This window comes from Bufo gargarizans, chromosome 2 (assembly GCF_014858855.1).
Source record: "Bufo gargarizans isolate SCDJY-AF-19 chromosome 2, ASM1485885v1, whole genome shotgun sequence".
In the NCBI taxonomy this organism is placed as follows: Eukaryota; Metazoa; Chordata; class Amphibia; order Anura; family Bufonidae; genus Bufo; species Bufo gargarizans.
In genome coordinates this window covers 210,557,602-210,578,359 of record NC_058081.1, presented here as the reverse complement: position 1 = coordinate 210,578,359, position 20,758 = coordinate 210,557,602, and the positions used below count along the sequence as shown (strand labels likewise).

Sequence of the window (20,758 nt, the reverse complement as noted above, 5' to 3'; positions counted from 1 at the left end):
CAATGCGAACGCCTCTGTGTTACAATATACTGTCGGATATGAGTTTTCACGATGTAACTCAAATCCGATGGTATATTCTAACATAGAGGCGTTCCCATGGGGATGGGGACGCTTCAAGTTAAAATATACCATCGGATTGGGGAAAACTCCGATCCGATGGTATAAAAGGGACTCCTGACTTTACATTGAAAGTCAATGGGGACGGATCCATTTACAATTGCACCATATTGTGTCAAGGTAAAACGGATCCGTCCCCATTGACTTGCATTGTAATTCAGGACGGATCCGTTTGGCTCCGCACGGCCAGGCGGACACCAAAACAACATTTTTTTCATGTCCATGGATCCTCCAAAAATCAAGGAAGACCCACGGACGAAAAAACGGTCACAGATCACGGACCAACGGAACCCCGTTTTGCGGACCGTGAACAAATACTGTCGTGTGCATGAGGCCTAATACTCAGTTAAGTGGAAATGTTAAAACTAAAGTTTTCCATTATCATTCATCATATTTTTATAGTACCTCTGTTAGTTATGTGTGGTCTGCTGCTTAGTACTTTACCACACACATCAGTAGGAGGTAAAGATGATGTGGTTACAACCTCCAGCGCCTGTCTTGTCTCAAGCCACTGTGGTAAAACTCACAGAGAAATGACCATCTGTATTGCCCCTTTCACACGGGTGAGAATTCAGTGCTGGTGCGATGCGTGAGGTGAACGCATTGCACCCGCACTGAATCTGGACCCATTCACTTCAATGGGGCTGTGCACATGTGCAGTGATTTTCATGCATCACTTGTGTGTTGCGTGAAAATCGCAGCATGCTCTATATTGTGCGTTTTTCGCGCAACGCAGGCCCCATAGAAGTGAATGGGGCTGCGTGAAAATCGCAAGCATCCGCAAGCAAATGCGAATGCGGTGCGATTTTCACACATGGTTTCTAGGTTGCGATCGGGATAGGGACCCGATCTTTATTATTTTCCCTTATAACATGGTTATAAGGGAAAATAATAGCATTATTAATACAGAATGCTAAGTAAATTAGGAATTGAGGGGTTAAAAAATAAAAAATAAAAATTAAACTCACATCATGCACTTGTTTGCGCTGCCCGTCTCATCTTCTTTCTTCTTCTTTGAGGACCTGGGAGAAAAGGACCTTTAGTGACGTCACTGTGCTCATCACATGGTCCACCACCATGGTGATGGACCATGTGATGGACCATGTGATGAGCGTAGTGACGTCACCAAAGGTCCTTTTCTCCCAGGTCCTCAAAGAAGAAGAAAGACAAGCCGGGCTGCGCGAACAAGTGGATGAGGTGAGTTTAATTTAAAAAATAAAATTTAACCCCTCCATCCCTAATTTACTTAGCATTCTGTATTAAGAATGCTATTATTTTCCCTTATAACCATGTTATAAGGGAAAATAATAAAATCTACACAACACCGATCCCAAACCCAAACCCGAACTTCTGTGAAGAAGTCCGGGTTGGAGTCTGGGTACCAAACATGCCGATTTTTCTCAAGCGTGTGCAAAACGCATTAAAACACTTTGCACTTGCGCATTTTCCCGCCAAACGCACCCGCATCTTGTCCGGCCCTCACACGCGACGCCTGTGTGAAAGAGGCCTATGTCTTAGTTATCTAGATCTGCAGCACTCCTGTCTAGCCTGGCATTAGACAACTAATGTCTGCACACAGAGCATGCTAACTTATGGTGTTTTGCACACATCTTTGGGCCAGTGTTTTTCTCTAGTTATCTGGTACTTCATTTGATAAATATGCACCATTGGGTCCAAGCTATTCATTTTGGCCGGAAAATTAAAGCAGCATACAGTCCACTACATTAAGGTGCCGTCATTTTTTCAATGCAGTAGTAGATGACAGGTAACAGTTGTGGTGTTATATGCTTACCATTGGTGCTGGTGATGTTTTGTCTTGATGAGTAACAGGCTCTGAAGAAAAATAACCGGTTACAACACTTTATTGATTACATGACACACTATAGCGAAATAAAAAAACAACAACTTAATACATTAAATGTTCCTATTCTCTCCAAGGATATTAGTTATCTTGGTAGACTTCAGTGTTGGCCAGTGAATGACACAAGGTAACCATTGATGACCTATCATGGTGGTGTGTCATGAATAGTGTCTCCGGTTGGAGGTCATATCACTTATTTAGAGAATGCTGGAGTGTGAAATTCCCTTAGATCCCATGCCTTGCCTATTGAGCTTTTTGCTGCAGCCCATTTAAAAAGTAACCACTTGACTGCTCCTGAATATTCTGACAGCAGGCTGATGTCCTATTTGCCAGACAGGTGAAGCAGGGGTCTCCACCATCCCTTTTGGTTCTTCACTCTAGAGTTAAAGGAAGTAGGAACTTAGAATACCTTACTGCGCTATTAGATGATAAAATGGCTGTGTCTGATGCTTTGTGGATCTTGTGGGACATGTACTGGATCACACACTAGTTATGATCAGATTTTCAGAATTTGTACTAGTTTGACCATCTCCAGATTCCTTTCTTCTTCTTCTTCTTTCCCTTGTGTTACTTGTCGTTCGATGTGATGTAAAATTGTCATACCTACCATTCTAATTTTTCTCGCGGTAGTATATTTGTATCAGTGCCTTTTATGAGGTTTTGTTCCTCTAATAAGATTGTCATTGATAGGTTGTGACATTGTTCATATGTACCTATTATTGTAAATTGTACAAATACATTATAAAAAATATACAGTAGTTACAAAAGAATAGGTGTTATTGTCAGTTGTATATGGACAATATGTCATCGTACACCAGGGCAAATGGGGAGATCTGGTGTGGTCATGGGAGGGAATCATAACAATTGGTTTATTAAAAAAAAATGTTATTTTCAATGCAATATAGACATTATGAATTCTAAAGAAAGGAGTGTGCATTTTGCAATTAACTAGATGCCTAACTATTTTATGCAAAAAAATGTATTGGCTTTGTATGCACATAAGATGTGATAGAGAAGGCATTCTGGAACTACACAGCAAAGTGTAGACCCTAAGTGTCTTGTTAAGGCTTTTGAAATTAAAGAGGTTGTCCAACGTCCACAACCATTGTACTTATGAACCAGAAAGTGCTCAGTAAAAAGAAAAAAGCCACTTATTCACGTCACCACTGAGACCATGAATGGTTGCAGTAGGGCACATGATCTTGAATTGAACGGCACACTTCTGGTCCACAGGAGAATGGAAGTAGCAGGGATAGATCCCTTGACACTGTGAATAGGTAAGTGGCTTTCTTCTTTAGGATAAGCACTTTTGGGCCACAAGTAAAATTGTTCTGAGGCTGGAACAATCCCTGTTGCTGAGGCAGGTTTTGGACACTAATTACTTTTGACAGACTACCTAATGTTTCTGGGGTTCTCCCACCTCGTTGCCACTGCAGTAGAAGATTTGAGCCTCATAAGAATTGAAGTACAGGTATTTCCCTAATATATGTTACCTAAATCACTTCCAACAGTGTCGGACTGGGGTGCCTAGGGCCCACCAGTAATTTATTTTGGGGGCCCACCGTACAGATACATTCAAATATTACCTGCTCACAGAGCAGCAAGATACTACTAGATGACTGAATATGGGGTCACTGCAGTAACTTTGAGAAGGTAGGTCCTGGGGATAAGAGGACACTGGTAGCTTTCCTCTATATCTAGAAGTAATCTCAGCTCTGATCGTGTCTATAATAATAAACAGGGGAGTTTTTTTTATATGAACATAGGCTGGTTTAGGTGCTGTACATTGAATATATGTATTTTGTGCAGTAAGTCTACTGTGTTATGTGCCACTTGTACAGGGAGTGGGAGACTAGGGGCCCATTTTGCTCAGGGGCCCACTGAAGAATTCACCTGTTCCCCTGTGGGACAGTCCGAGCCTGGCTTCCAATGAGCAGGGGCAATTCTAGTAAGGCTATGTTCATATGTCTCTTTCATTAGCTCTGACCCCTAATGCAGATGTGAACATAGTCGTAGGGTATGTTCACACACAGATTTGTTGCAGATATTTCTGTGATTCAACATCCATTTCATACATCAGCATGAGCGTTTATAAACCTCATTGGAATTGGAACAGATGCAGAAATTTCTGAAACAGATCTGTAGCATGTGATCAGACATCTTAATAGAACATAGTAGACACCTGTATTCTGCTGAAAGTTGCAGCTATAGAGAATTTGAACCCACGATGGCTGCTCAGTATAATTATTTGAAGCCCTCCTTTTTGAGCATGATTCAGATAGAAGATATATTAGAGAATTACCCATAATACAGTTTTCTAATATATAATTAAAGGGGTTGATCCATCTGGGACATTGATGGCATATTGAGGAAATAACATCAATGTAAGATAGGTATGGGTCCCACTTCTGGGACCTGCTCGTATCTCCAGAATGTGGCCCTGGAAGTGAAGGAGAGCACACTGTGCTTGGGGGAGATGGGAAAACCATTATAAGAAATGTGTCACCAAAACATTTTCCAAGTAAAACCAGATAGCAACACATTTTCTAGTTGTGGACCCATTCATTTCAATAGGGCTACAAAAGATGCGGACAACACACTGTGTGCTGTCCACATCTGTAGTTCCGATCCGTGGCCCCACAAAAAAGATAGAGCATGTCCTATTCTTGTCCGGACGGGAATAGGCATTTCTGTCATAGGGCCAGCTAAATTCACACAGCCGGTATCCGTGTTTTGCAAATCCGCAAAACATATACGGTCGTGTGACTGTAGCCTTAGACTGACAGATAAGCATGGAATTTTCTGTAAAATGATCTGTATAGACCAAGAAGTGGCGCCTATTATTAGGCTTAGTGGGCAGCATGAAAACTGCAGGATTTTATTGTTTTGGTTTAAATATAGAAAATTGGAAAATTAAAAATATCTATAATTATTTAAAAATGTTACATATAAAAACATGATTTAAACAATGGGTCATTTTCTGGTGCCATATTTCCTTTAATATGGCTACAAATTAGGCTTCATTTTAATCATTAATTGGCTGACAATCATCTAACTTGTATGGCCACCTTAAGACAATATACTAAATATGGAAAGAAAAAGTTGAAGGTCTATTGCATGACCTGTGTTTAGTTACTTGTGGTTTGCGTGTGTAGGTTTGTCAGTAAGCTTGCGCTCTTTGATATTGGTGGTTTGGTCCCTCTTCCTTTACATTTCTCTATAACATGCAATACGAATGTTTTCACATCTCTCCACATTGAAAGTATATTGTGATTATTGTGTGTCGGAAATGATATGCTTGACTTCAATACATACCTGAACGCAGAACGGTGATCTTTTCCTGCAATGAAGGGTACATATTTTTAAGATGTAAGCGTAGTATACAGAAATGTCTGGGAATAAACTGCCTTCATATTACTACTACTACTACTACTACTACTAATAATAATAATGATCAATCATAAGTTTGTCAGAAAGTTTTGAAGCTTTTCAGTCCCCTAGATGTATGAATTGCAGATCTACTTGGTTTATGTAGTGAAAACATCCCCTTTTTTCTTGTATTACTGTAAGAATATTTAGATTGCCAGCCAGTAGAGTTAAACTCAATGAGAGCTGCCAGCTGGTACCCAGCTTGCCCAGGCTATAAGCCTCATGCACATGGCTGTATCACTGATCCCAAAAGGGCATCCATAGAGGTGCATGGAGCTTTATTGTACTTCTGTATGCCTCAAATTCCACACGAAGGCAGACAGAGGGTTTTCTGTGGAATTCTGTCCAAACTAGATTGCAACATGTTCTATTGCATGCAGTATATACTAAGCTATTTCCCCCTAGAAGTGTAGAAGAGTAGAAGCTAGAAGAGCTCAGTATATACGTCATCTATCAGAGCCTAGTACAGCCAAATACCCTCTGCTCTGCTGTGTGCACAATGACTTCAACTGTCTATAGATAAACATTTGGCCACAATTCGCCAAATATTCAGATCTCATAGCGCCTCATAGCCAGGGCCGTGACAAGGTTTATTGGTGCCCTAGGCAGATACAGCAAATGGCGCCCCCCAAAGCCCCCCATGTGCCTCATAAACAAAGCCACATCTGGGCCGCAGAATAATCCACAGAAGAAGGTCCAAGTGGACCGAAACATCCAGTTTAATATATGTAGAGGCGTTTCCAGAATGTATTATACCATTTACTTTTGACTCTTTGCAATAAAGTTATAAACTAATTGCAATTAATCTATTAGACTACTGTAAATATTTGAATAATATCTGTAGAAAAGTGACAGGCACTCTATTTAGTCCATGCTTAATAGGCATACGGTCATGGCAGGCTGAAGGCCTTTGTTTAGGACCTTGGCTGTCATGGCACCTCACGATTGGGTCAGAGGGGCTAATAGTTTGACAGAGGGAGCATTTTAGCCCTTAGGCTGGGTTCACATCACGTTATTGCCTTATGTTGAACATATCCAAAAACGTATAGTTAAATGGAAGCCTCAGATGGATGCCATACATAGCATCCATCACCGTAGGGTTCCATTGTAAATAAAAAACAAAACAAAACATATACAGGGAGTGCAGAATTTTTAGGCAAGTTGTATTTTTGAGGATTAATTTTATTATTGAACAACAACCATGTTCTCAATGAACCCAAAAAACTCATTAATATCAAAGCTGAATATTTTTGGAAGTAGTTTTTAGTTTGTTTTTAGTTTTAGCTATTTTAGGGGGATATCTGTGTGTGCAGGTGACTATTACTGTGCATAATTATTAGGCAACTTAACAAAAAACAAATATATACCCATTTCAATTATTTATTTTTACCAGTGAAACCAATATAACATCTCAACATTCACAAATATACATTTCTGACATTCAAAAACAAAACAAAAACAAATCAGTGACCAATATAGCCACCTTTCTTTGCAAGGACACTCAAAAGCCTGCCATCCATGGATTCTGTCAGTGTTTTGATCTGTTTACCATCAACATTGCGTGCAGCAGCAACCACAGCCTCCCAGACACTGTTCAGAGAGGTGTACTGTTTTCCCTCCTTGTAAATCTCACATTTGATGATGGACCACAGGTTCTCAATGGGGTTCAGATCAGGTGAACAAGGAGGCCATGTCATTAGTTTTTCTTCTTTTATACCCTTTCTTGCCAGCCACGCTGTGGAGTACTTGGACGCGTGTGATGGGGCATTGTCCTGCATGAAAATCATGTTTTTCTTGAAGGATGCAGACTTCTTCCTGTACCACTGCTTGAAGAAGGTGTCTTCCAGAAACTGGCAGTAGGACTGGGAGTTGAGCTTGACTCCATCCTCAACCCGAAAAGGCCCCACAAGCTCATCTTTGATGATACCAGCCCAAACCAGTACTCCACCTCCACCTTGCTGGCGTCTGAGTCGGACTGGAGCTCTCTGCCCTTTACCAATCCAGCCACAGGCCCATCCATCTGGCCCATCAAGACTCACTCTCATTTCATCAGTCCATAAAACCTTAGAAAAATCAGTCTTGAGATATTTCTTGGCCCAGTCTTGACGTTTCAGCTTGTGTGTCTTGTTCAGTGGTGGTCGTCTTTCAGCCTTTCTTACCTTGGCCATGTCTCTGAGTATTGCACACCTTGTGCTTTTGGGCACTCCAGTGATGTTGCAGCTCTGAAATATGGCCAAACTGGTGGCAAGTGGCATCTTGGCAGCTGCACGCTTGACTTTTCTCAGTTCATGGGCAGTTATTTTGCGCCTTGGTTTTTCCACACGCTTCTTGCGACCCTGTTAGGAGTGCTGCATCCCTCTGCAAGATATCTCACTATTTTTGACTTTTCTGAGCCTGTCAAGTCCTTCTTTTGACCCATTTTGCCAAAGGAAAGGAAGTTGCCTAATTATTATGCACACCTGATATAGTGTGTTGATGTCATTAGACCACACCCCTTCTCATTACAGAGATGCACATCACCTAATATGCTTAATTGGTAGTAGGCTGTCGAGCCTATACAGCTTGGAGTAAGACAACATGCATAAAGAGGATGATGTGGTCAAAATACTCATTTGCCTAATAATTCTGCACTCCCTGTACATAAATTTATAGGATAAATGTGTGGGGCAATATGTTGGCTGTATATCACAGCCATGACATGCTGATGGAGCAGCCACGGCTCTTGTACATAACTATATGTCCATTTGTAGGGATGCACTGCAAAAATGGGCATATAATTATGTCCATATGTGGGAAGGGGTTAACAGTTAACAGTAACCCTAAACATATGACCATATAGGAGACAACTCCTGGACTCAACATCCCCATGGCTGCTGCTTTATGTTCCCACTTGTGTGATGCCCTGTTATATCTTCCATATCTGTCTTGTATTTCTCCTTTCAATTTGTGGAGCTGAGTGACATGGAGGTGACAGCACTTGGCCAACTTCTTGATTGCCAGGGTGCTAGACATGTGCCATGTTCCATAACAGTACCAGGCCTAAATGGAGTAAGGAAGGAAAATGTTCCTCTGAGTGTAAGGGGAGGGCAACCACCAGCGGCATATTGGCCATAGACCTAACAGGGAAACTTCCCGGTGGGCCGATGCCTAAGGGGCCACCTGAGCCCTCCTCACGGCTGGCTAGTGGAAGTTTTTGGGGATGTAATCTGCTGGCAGTATTTTGTGCTGGACTGTGGTATTTGGCTCTGTTGGGGTGGTATAATGTGCCACAATATGTTATTGCTCGCCCTGTCTTCCATCAATTTGAACCCAACTACAAAATGGGGCCAATTTTCGTATTTTTTCCAGGGCCACTTTAAGTTCCCAGTCCGCTCATGGAAACCAGACTGTTAGGGACATCCATGCACTAATCAGTCTCACTCCACAACTTCCTCTACACTGCAGGTGGGTCGAAGTGCTCCAGTCAGGAGTTGTCCTGCACTGTTTGTCTGCATATTTCTGCTTACTTGTACTAGAGGTTGAATTTGCTAGGGCCGCGGTTCCACACGCAGGCATGGTATAGGGGGTGGGCCATGAAGGAGGATAAGAACACTGGCCTATAAGTGCTTTCCTCCACAGACTCATGGAGATCTCATATGTCAGTGTTACTGATTCGCTGACACCAGTGAACGCTTCCATCAGTCTAATGGTGAAGTGATAATTGGTCAGCGTTCCTCTTTTTCTTCAAGGCCTGCACCCTTTTCCATGCCAGCATCCGGAGCCACGGTCCTTGTGAATTGAGCTTCTCGTACAACAAAGGAGATATGTGCATGAATGGACCTCTATGGCCCCTTGGCGATGAGAAGGACCATGTGGAGTGAGAATAACGATGCTGGGTTGGTGCTCAATTATTTGATGCTGAAATGAGCTGGCGCCCTAGGCGTTTGCCTATCTCTGCCTACCTGTCACCCTGGCCCTGTTCATAGCAAAGCCTAGAATGGCCTCACCCAGTTTCCCAGTACAGGTACGTCAATCACTCCCAGGCAATGCAGAATGCAAAGAACAATGCCCCAGATATCTGATTTTGGTTTTTATTTTAGTAAACAGACACATTTTTAATAAAAAAAAATGTAATTAAACAGACCTTGGCCCCACCCACTTCACCTGACTTCTATGTCGGAAAAAGTGTTTCTTAGATATACAGTAGCACTCATTTTGATGACCATATTTCTCAATGTATTCCCGCGAGACAGCTGGCATAAATGCATTGATAATCTCATGCTTCCTACTGTGACCTTGGACTGTTTAGAATGCTACATGTATTCTGCATGTACTCTGCCTGTCCTGACCTCGGCTTATTCCTGAGTACAATTTTGCCCTACTCCTCAGTGCTCTGCACCGCTGTCTCTTGACCCCTGTGGGTCAGTTGTCAATCATACAGAGACTACTACAGGAGGAAGCAGCCTGGTGGTTTCCCTGCAGCAAAGTCCAGATCCATGTACAGGGGTTGAAGGGTGAAAACAAGGTGACTGGCAGAATAATGTCCTTTGGAGTAATCCAAAGTCAAATCTACCGGTATTTGTGTTTACAATGGTTCCACACCCACTACCATAACAAGGTAAAAGCAAATAATGAATACATACCAATTTGGTGGATAAGGTAAGTTAGAGGAAGCAGTAATATCAGAATTCCGCCAATTATGTACCATGTGAATTTTTTTTTCTGCAGCCCGTCATCTATAAGCCAGACAGAAAAAGCATTAGCTAGTAATTGTTAGTGCAAACTGCAAATATAGATAACATTAAAGGGCTTGGCCACTTTCTGGTTACAGTTGACCAATGTGTTTGTGAGATGATTATATGACACTTACTAATATAGCCTCTATTGAAATCCTGCACCATTTTCTATATTTCATGAGGTATGCCCCTTTCTTACAAAGTCTTTTATGCTGTCCACACAGAGGTCCTGTCCATAAGATGGCTGCTGATGAAGGGTCATGTGACCAGGCAAATCACCTCCGTGCGATGCCTCCTCCATTCAAGCACACTGCACCTGCCATCTCCACTTGTTCTGTTAGAAGTTTAGTGCAAGTGCCTGTGTGTTTGAATGGAGGAGACATAACATGGAGGTGATTTGCCTGGTCACATGACCCTCTATCAGCAGCCATTTTATAGACAGGACCTCTGTGTGGACAGCATGAAAGACTTTGAAAACAAGAGAGTATACCTCATAAAATATAGAAAGTGGTGCAGAATTTTAACAAGGGACTATATTAGCAAGTATCATATAATCATCTCACAAACACATTGATCAACAATAGCCAGAAAGTGGCCAAGCCCTTTAAAGTAAATCTCCACCTTTTAATAACACACTTTATTGTATTTGTTTTCAAATTTAATGGATTCTCCAGTTTAGGGATTGACAACCCCCATGATCAGAACCAGTGTCCAGTAAAAAAAAAGAAAAATCTGTCTACAGTCCTGCCATTCCTATTCTGCTGCCCCATTGCCAGGTGCTTTCAGTTCCCACCGGACAGCAGTGACATGCGGTTCTAGCACATGTAATCGCTGAGGCCAGTGACCGGATACTTTTAAGGTCTTCAACTGTGTCTGCCTGCAGCACCATTATGGTGAGCTTACTGTGTGCTGAGCTTACTGTATGCTGGTTTATTTTTTGAGTTCACTGGGGGGAGATTTAGTCAAAATGCTCAAATTGAGTCACTATTCTGGGGCAGATGTCACGCGTCACATTAATTTAAGGCTATGGACACCTTTTGGGGATTTTTTTATTATTATTTTTTTTATTATTATATCCTACTCATTTGAGCTAAAAATATTTTTTTTCAGTTGGTCTTTAAAAGCTTTCAACAGTTTTTCCACTATAGCTTTCACCTTCAGTGCATCTGCAGACAAATCCTCCCCCCTTCTCAGTAAATCTGTCAGTCTGTAGTCTGTAAGCCCTTCTCGGAAATTGTTATCAAACTGTAATAAGTGTTTATGAGCTTTTAGAAAAGTAAAGATAACAGATTCACTGTGGAAGCAGAAAGCACATGTCTGCAGAAAATGAAAGCTTTAGAAGATAAACTCTTAAAATTTGTATATTAACATATTAATTAAACCATCCAAAGTTTCCATCTTCACCATTCCTTCTCAGGGGAACTATGCATTGTGTACGTTGGAATCCAACACGCTTGGTCCTTATTTTGCTATAGATCTTCTGACTGATGGCTTGCACCATACAAACTAGAGGGTGAGCAAATAACCAATTTTTACAAAAACCTTGCTGCAAAATATACAGAAGATCACTGTTCAAGCTGCTGAAAATACTAGCACACTACACATACTAGGCTACATCATAGATTTACTCTTCCTGTTTATTATGGAAACATAACACCTTAGAACCATAAGATTTACTGAAATTCACATTTTTGTAACCAGCATTAACCACAGGAGTAGACGAGTAACCAGAAATAAGTGAGCAAGGCAGCATACTATACAAGGTGTGAAACCAAGAGAAAGCTAAAAATACTAGACATTGGTCTTAAGAGCCATGTTATATCCACTCATATCTACTCTTTTGTTGAAGAGTAATATCTAAGTCTCAATTTACACAACATATTTTGTGCCCATAAACTTTGATGGTCAAACATATGCCCAAAATGTCATCTTTTGGCTTATGTTTGGCCAGTATGCAATATGTATTGAAAAAATGCAGTCAACTGCACTTTTCAATGCATCCTGCCAAAATGTAATATGTGACTTTAGGTTTAAATAATTATACCTTAATACTTTGCTGTAGACTTGGTTTACAGACAGATATGTGATCACATTTGGACAACTATCAATATGAATTAGTGTCAGTAAATTTGATTATATCCATGATAAGGATAGGAAACAAAGGTATGATTTACCTGTCTGAGCGAGAGCCTAATCAATACTGCCCCACAAATTTCAATAGTATGTGATTTGTACCCTTTTATCATCTTACTACTCTTTCCCCAACTAAAAGCTGTATTACACTGATAAATTTAGCAGAAGATTGCAGTGAAGGAGGTGTTCCTTCCTGACAATCGGCTGCTCGTCAGTGGAGTTAACTGCTGCAATTACACGCATTGATCTCCTCCACAGTATGGGAAGGAACAATCGCAAATGCCATCACTCATCCCCATACAGAATCATTATTTGCCTGCAGCAGAGCGTGATTAGACTGCAGCATCTGCTGCCGACAATTTTTTTTTTTTCTGACCACATAAAAGGAGCATTTGCTTATTCATAGGGTAATTGGTGGCATTTTTTAAACTTTAGAAACAAGGTGACTCATTCTTTGTTTTTGCCTTCAAACCCCCCCCCCCCCCCCCCGCCATTAATTATGCTTTATTCAATGATATTGTAATGAACTACTTTGGTGCATTTATTACGTAACTTACTAAACTGTGTAATATGTTCTATAAGCAACAAACAAAAAACATATACTGTATATATATAAAAAAATATTAATAGCATATTGCTTGACATTTATATGTACATTATTATTTTTATACTGGTACTGTATCTTCTTCTGTTTGGTTACAGCTTATTGGGGAAGATACTGTATATTAAGATGGGTGTTACAAGCGTCAGTTTTGGTATAAAGTCTGTCATCTCAAAATTCTCAAAAATTTTCACGGACTTGTGAATGGACCCTAAGATGATTCCTCTGCCAGTTCTCTGAGGCCAAAAGTGCCTTCCCTCACTCCCCATACACACTTGCTGTAGCCAGCAGCTCCCTGCCAGCCAATCATATTGGATTACTAAGATACACGCCTCCTCACTCTGAAGCCTAATACAGGCATGCAGTGTGAAGGACCGCCTCTCTGTCTTTCTGTCTTCTTAGCCCGAGACAGACAAGCCATAGCAACCATCTTTTAAGGGAGCAGTGGAAAGGGACAGAGGACATTAATGAAAGCTAGAGTTGAGCGGACACCTGGATGTTCGGGTTCGACGTGTTCGGCCGAACTTCAGAAAAAAGTTCGAGTTCGGGACCCAAACTTGACCCCGAACCCTATTGAAGTCAATGGGGACCCGAACTTTTGAGCACTAAAATGGCTGTAAAAATTTCAAGGAAAGGGCTAGAGGGCTGCAAATGACATCGAAATGTGGTTAAGAGCATGGCAAGTGATCTGCAAACAAATGTGGATAGGGAAATGACTTAAAATAACATAAAATACGTAAAAATAAAAAATAATAATCTTGATCTAGGAGGACCAGGTCCATATGGAGTAGGAGGTTGAGGAGGCGGTAGATGTGGCGGTGTAGGGGGAAGCGGCAGTGGAGGAGGAGGTAGCCTACACTGGTTTTTTGTTTTAAATTTTATTTTTAAAATTAGGGTACATCCCAAAACATTGGGAAATATAACCTGTGATAACCCCCTCCAGTCATGCTAAACACACGTTCATACAATACACTGGCTGCAGGGCAGGCCAGCACATCCAAGGGGTAAAGGGCACGCTCAGGCCATGTGCCCAATTTGGAGACTCAGAAGTTGCAGGGGCTGACCCCTGTCAGTCAGTTTGTGTAGGCGTGTGCACACTTACTGCCCCACCATGTCGCACGTCCCCGTAATGTTCACGTTCCAATTTGATATCTGCTCTATCATCTTTCGATGTTCTTTTATGCGCCTACCATGGTGATCACGGGTGGCGGGGAATCAGGGTTGCAGGCCAGAGAGGGAGCGTGAGAAAGAGAGACCACATCCAAGGGAGGATTCATTTTTTCAAATTTAAAATTAGAGTTGAAATATGGGAGAAATTATTAAAGCATAAAAGTGTGACAACTTTTCAAAGTTTAAGCATTGAATGAAAGGATGTGGTGCGCATTAATTACTGAATAATTTATGGGATTTTATTCCCTGTCACCTATGCATAGCAGGTGTTTATTCACGTCTAAAATTGTATAATGTCAACCCAAGAATGTAACAGAAAAATTAGTGAAATTTATTAAGCTGTCAACTAGGTAGAGGAGGGGTATATTACACCCAAAAATTGGTGAATTTCACCCAAAAATGTAACTGACAATTATATATTTTTTTTTGGTCTACTAGGTATAGGAGTGGTACATCACAGCCAAAAATTGGTGAATTTCACCAGAATATATAACTGACAATTTATTAACCTGTCTACTAGGTATAGCAGTGGTACAATACACCCCAAAATTTGTTTATTTCGCCAGAAAATGTAACTAAAATTTTTTTATTCATTTTTTACCGTTGTACTAGGTATAGCAGTGGTACTATACACACCAACATTGGTGAATTTCACCCTAAAATGTAAATGACAATTTATTTATTTTTAACCGGCCTACTAGGTATAGCAGTGGTACTATACACCCAAAAATTGGTTAATTTCACCCGAAAAAGTAAATGACAATTTTTTTGTTTGTTTAACCTGTCTACTAGGTATAGCAGTGGTACTATTCACCCAAAAATTTGTTAAATTCACCATAAAATGTAACTGACAATTAATTTTATTTTTTTACCGGTCCACTAGGTATAGCAGTGGTACTATACACACCAAAATTTGTGAATTTCACCCTAAAATGTAAATGACAATTTTTTATTTTTTTTAACCTCTCTACTAGGTATAGCACTGGTACTATACACCCAAAAATTGGTGAATTTCACCCGAAAATGTAAATAACAAAGTAGTGAAATGATATAAAATAAAACACGTACAAAAAAAAAAATGGATTTATGAGGTGGAGTTCCATATGGAGTAGGAGTTTGAGGAGGCGGTGGACGTAGCGGAGTAGGTGGAAGCGGTGGTAGAGGAGGACAAGATAGCCAACACAGGTTTTTAGTTTTAATTTAATTTTGTAAAATTAAGGTACACTCCAAAAGAGTGTGAAATATCCAAAATACAAACATGAGCAATTGCACTGCAGTATAACAATGGCTGCTTAGTGCCGGTATACATGTCTATTCTGCACAAGGTACGGACAAGTCCTGAGGGATCCATGCCTGGTTCATTTTAATGAACGTGAGCTTGTCCACATTGGCTGTGGACAGGCGGCTGCGCTTGTCTGTGATGACGCCCCCTGCCATGCTAAACACACGTTCAGATAATACACTGGCTGCAGGGCAGGCCAGCACCTCCAAGGCGTAAAGGGCAAGCTCAGGCCATGTGCCCAATTTGGAGACCCAGAAGTTGAAGGGGGCAGACCCGTCATTCAGTACGTGTAGGCATGTGCACACATACTGCTCCACCATGTTGGTGAAATGCTGCCTCCTGCTAAGACGTTCCATATCAGCTGGTGGTGCTGGTTGTTGTGGCGTGCTGACAAAGCTTTTCCACATTTCGGACATGCTAACCCTGCCTTCTGAGGTGCTGGCGGTGCCCCAGCTGCGTTGGCGACCTCTTCTTCGTCCTCTGCCTTCGCATTGTGCTTCCACTGTGCCCCCACTGTCAGGTGGGAATGCCACCAGTAGCGCGTCTACCAGCGTGAGCTTGTGCTCGCGCATCTTACGATCATGCTCCAGTGACGGAATTAAGGACGGTACGTTGTCCATGTAACGGGGATCCAGCTGCGTGGCCACCCAGTAATCAGCACAAGTTAGAATGTGGGCAACTCGGCGGTCGTTGCGGAGACACTGCAGCATGTATTTTGCTCATGTGTGCCAGGCTGCCCAGAGGCAACGAAAAGCTGTCCTCTGTGGGAGGTGTATCATCTGTGTCCTCTGTATCCCCCCATCCACGCACCAGTGATGGCCGTGAGCTGGTCTGGGTGCCACCCTGCTGTGAACATGGTTCCTCCTCCTCCATCTCCTCCTCCTCATCCTTCACCTCCTCATCCTCCAGAACTGTGCCCTGGCTGGACAATTGTGTACCTTGGGTTTGTGGGTGCAGGAACCCACCCTCGGAGCCACTTGGGAATGACTGGCCGGAAACCCTACAAACTGATCTCTCTTCCTCCTCCTCCTGTGCCACATCCTCTTCCATCATCGCCAGGAGTGTTCTTTCAAGGAGGCATAGAAGTGGGATAGTAACGCTGAGAACGGCGTTATCGGCACTGGCCATGTTGGTGGAGTACTCGAAACAGCGCAACAAGGAACAAAGTTCTCGCATGGAGGCACAGTCATTGGTGGTGAAGTGGTGCTGTTCCGCCGAGTGACTCACCCGTGCGTGCTGCAGCTGAAACTTGTGGGCACGTTGCATATGAGGCGGTGAGCGGGAATGCCGAAGTTACGCTGCAGCGCTAACAGGCGAGCAGCAGCAGGGTGAGAATGCAGAAAGCGTGCACAGACGGCCCGCACTTTATGCAGCAGCTCTGACATGTCGGGGTAATTTTTAAGGAATCTCTGCACCACCAAATTCAGCACATGCGCCAGGCAAGGGATGTGTGTCAAACCGGTTAGTCCCAGAGCTGCTATGAGATTTCACCCATTATCGCACACTACCAGGCTGGGCTTGAGGCTCACTGGCACCAACCACTCATCGGTCTGTTGTTCAAGGCCCGTCCACAGCTCCTGCGCGGTGTGGGGTTTGTCCCCCAAACAGATACGTTTTAAAACTGCCTGCTGTCGTTTACCCCTGGCTGTGCTGAAGTTGGTGGTGAAGGTGTTACGCTGACCGGATGAGGAGCTGGTAGAGGATGAGGAAGCAGAGTAGGATGGAGGAAGCAACAGGAGGCAAACTGAAGCGCCCTGCAATCCTCGGTGGTGGAAGGACATGCGCCAAACTGCTATCCGCCTCAGGCCCAGCCGCCACTGCATTTACCCAGTGTGCTGTTATGGAGATATAACGGCCCTGACCGTGCTTACTGGTCCACGTATCCGTAGTCAGGTGCACCTTGCCACAGATGGCTGTTGCGCAGTGCACACCTGATTTTGTCCCCTACTTGGTTGTGAAGGGAAGGGATGGCTCGCCTTGAAAAGTAGTGGCGGCTGGGCACGACGTACTGTGGGACAGCCACCGCCATAAGGCCTTTAAAACTATCCGTCTCCACCAGACGGAATGACAGCATTTCAAAGGCCAGTAATTTAGAAATGCTGGCATTCAGGGCTAGGGATCGCGGGTGGGTAGGGGGGTACTTCCTCTTCCTCTCCAGCGTTTGGGATATGGAGAGCTGAACGCTTCCGTGGGACATTGTGGAGATGCTTGGTGACCCAGGTGTTGGTGTTGCTGGCAGATCCTCTGTTTGCGGGGTGCAGGTGGCACTGTCACTCCAGAGGTGGATGAAGAGGCCGCGACTGCAGCAGAAGAGGAAGCAGGAGGAGCCAGAGACCTTTCTTGGTTTTTGAGGTGTCTACTCCACTGCAGCTCGTGCTTTGCACTTAAATGCCTGGTCATGCAGGTTGTGCTCAGGTTGAGAACGTTTATGCCTCGCTTCAGGCTCTGATTGCACAGCGTGCAAACCACTCGTGTCTTGTCGTCAGCACATTGTCTGAAGAACTGCCACGCCAGGGAACTCCTTGGAGCTGGCTTTGGTGTGCTCGGTCCCTTGCTGCGGTGGGCAGTAGGAGGCGTACTGTCTAGAGGACGGCCTCTCTGCTTTTGCACCCTGCTCCCTCTTCTGCTGTGCTGGTGGCTCTGTGCGACCACCGCCTCTTCCTCCGAACTAAAGTCACTCGCATGACCTTGATTCCATGTGGGGTCGAGGACCTGATCGTCCTCCACATCATCTTCCACACAGTCTTCACCCCTGCCTTCCTTGTCGGCCTGCACACTTTCGAAAGCCCCAGCAGTTGGCACCTGTGTTTTGTCATCATCCGAGACGTGCTGCGATGGTCCTCTCATGTACTCATCTTGAAAGATAAGTGGTTGGGCATCGGTGCACTCAATCTCTTCCACTTCTGGGGCAGGGCTAGGTGGATGGCCCTGGGAAACCCTGCTAACAGAGTCATCAAAAAGCAGAAGAGACTGCTGCATGACTTGGGACTCAGAATGCTTGGCTGATTTGCAAGGGGGTGAGGTGAAAGACTGATGGACATGGGCTGCAGGTACCAACTGTGGTCTTTCAGCAGGAGACTGGGTGGGAGACAATGTAAAGAAACTGGATCCACTGTCAGCAACTCAATCTACTATCGCCTGTACTTGTTCAGGCCTCACCATTCGTAGAGCAGCATTAGGCCTGACCAAATACCACTGCAGGTTTTGTCGCCTACTCGCACCTGGGGAAGGGGTTTCATTTGTGCGTGTAGCTGGCACAGATCGACAAAGTCCTCTCCCTGCAAAAGGAGATCCACCAGCAGCACCACCACCTGGGCCACGTCCCTTATTTGACGCTCTCCTCATATTTTTCAAATTTAGGATCTTGCCCTAAATGGGTGTTTAATTAATAGTAGAATAGAACGACTGATTCACACGGTCTGAACCAGTGTAGGCCTGAACTAAATATTTATTTGCACAAAATGGCTGTATTTCAAATCCCTGAATCAAACCCCTGTATGTAGAGGGAGTATCTCACAGGGCCTGAACCAGTGTAGGCCTGAAGTAAATATATCTTTGCACAAAATGGCTGTATTTCAAATCCCTGAATTAAACCCCTGTATGTAGAGGGTGTATCTCACAGGGCCTGAACCAGTGTAGGCCTGAAGTAAATATTTATTTGCCAAAAATGCCTGTATTTCAAATCCCTGAACTAAACCCCTGTATGTAGAGGGAGTATCTCACAGGGCCTGAACCAGTGTAGGCCTGAAGTAAATATATCTTTGCCCAAAATGGCTTTATTTCAAATGGCTGTATTTCAAATGCCTGATTCAAACCCCTGTATGTAGAGGGGATATCTCACACGGTCTGAACCAGTGTAGGCCTGAACTAAATATTTCTTTGCACAAAATGGCTGTATTTCAAATGGCTGTATTTCAAATCCCTGAATCAAACCCCTGTATGTAGAGGGAGTATCTCACAGGGCCTGAACCAGTGTAGGCCTGAAGTAGATATATCTTTGCACAAAATGGCTGTATTTCAAATGGCTGTATTTCAAATCCCTGAATCAAACCCCTGTATGTAGAGGGTGTATCTCACAGTGCCTGAACCAGTGTATGCCTGAATTTAATATTGGTGCACCAAATGGCGGTATTTAAAATCTCTGAATGGAACCCAAATGTATTAAGGGTGTATCTCACAATGACATCTGCATCAAAGGCTGCCAAGTAAATTTTTTGGGCCCAAACAAGTGTTTTTTTTTTAACAACTGAATTTGACAGCAGTATATAAGCCTGTATTTTTCACACATGCTGATGCTGCTGTCACGGCTGAGGATGGGGAAAACCCTCAGCTGTGCGATGCCAGAAGATGTTAGTGGCTGCTCGGCCAGGACGACAGAATTAGGGAGCAGGTCACCTCCTATTGCATCCCTATTCTTACCCTGACTCCTAACCATATGAGTCAACCCTGATGGTGGGAGGGCTCATACACCAGAACCTCGGATCCCTACTAACCCTCCGCCGATCCCTGAACTAGGAGCTGGGTAGACAACCTGTTCCTCCTGGGTGCGGAGAAACAGGAGTCTAAACTGGCCAAGCTGCAAGGGGACAGAAAGATAAACAGCCTATGGATATGGCAGGAGGGTGAAAAGTACTTCCACACCTACCTGCCACAGACAAACTGACTGGATCCCGTGCACACATGCTGGTGTCCACACCCAACACAAAAGGACACAGCATACACACATAAACACACAGGAACCCAGAACCATAGCTGCAACAATAACAGACACCACATAAACATAAAATGACATCACGTATAAACTTAAACTTATGACCACAAGGGTGGCCCCCACTGACGGATGGTATATAAGTAGGAGGATGACTCCAGCAGACCATGGCTGAAGTACCCCTCTGACTACTGCTCTCAGCAGAGGCTAAATAGCCCATGTAGCCACACCCACACAGACACACCCAGTGTTCACACACACACAGAAGGGAGTTAACCCTTCCTACACCAGGCATGGGAGAAGGCTACGGAAAAGGGAGGTGTACAAACAACATCACACAAATAAACCCTGTGCACACCAAACAGGGAAAGTGCAGACAAACATAAGTTGCCAGCGGCAACCGCATGCTGTGACAGTGAGCGCCTAGCAACCGCTCAGGATGCTCCACTGCCAACAACCTTATGTTGCCAGCGGCAACCACACGTGAGGCAACAAATCCAAAGCCCTCACCTGTGGTTGAAAACATAGACCAAAACCGCTGACAACCGCATGCGACCAAAGAGTCATTACCATAACCGTGGTCGTGACAGCTGCAAGGCCTGAAAATAGTGTTTTTGTAAAAAAAAAGTGTTTTTTTCAAACCCCAGAAAATGATGGGTGTATTTCTAGCTTAAATTGCATGATGACTAATCCAGATGTTGTAGATTGTTGAAGTGTTTTTTTGGTAACAGAATATGAAAGC

General features: G+C 43.4%; 1 protein-coding gene across 5 annotated transcripts in view; it reads right to left on the bottom strand.

The window, feature by feature from the left end:
• LOC122927773 overlaps positions 1–20,758 on the bottom strand; it is a 53,208-nt gene that overhangs the window by 20,181 nt on the left and 12,269 nt on the right. For 3 of the 5 annotated variants that reach the window (XM_044279953.1, XM_044279954.1, XM_044279955.1), the window contains 3 exons: positions 10,030–10,122; positions 5,294–5,318; positions 1,910–1,950 (listed from right to left, as the gene is read on the bottom strand). In XM_044279953.1, coding sequence (XP_044135888.1) covers positions 1,910–1,950; positions 5,294–5,318; positions 10,030–10,122 — 159 coding nt within the window. The remainder of the gene's footprint in view (positions 1–1,909; positions 1,951–5,293; positions 5,319–10,029; positions 10,123–20,758) is intronic. The other 2 variants (XM_044279956.1, XM_044279957.1) reach the window with 1 other exon arrangement.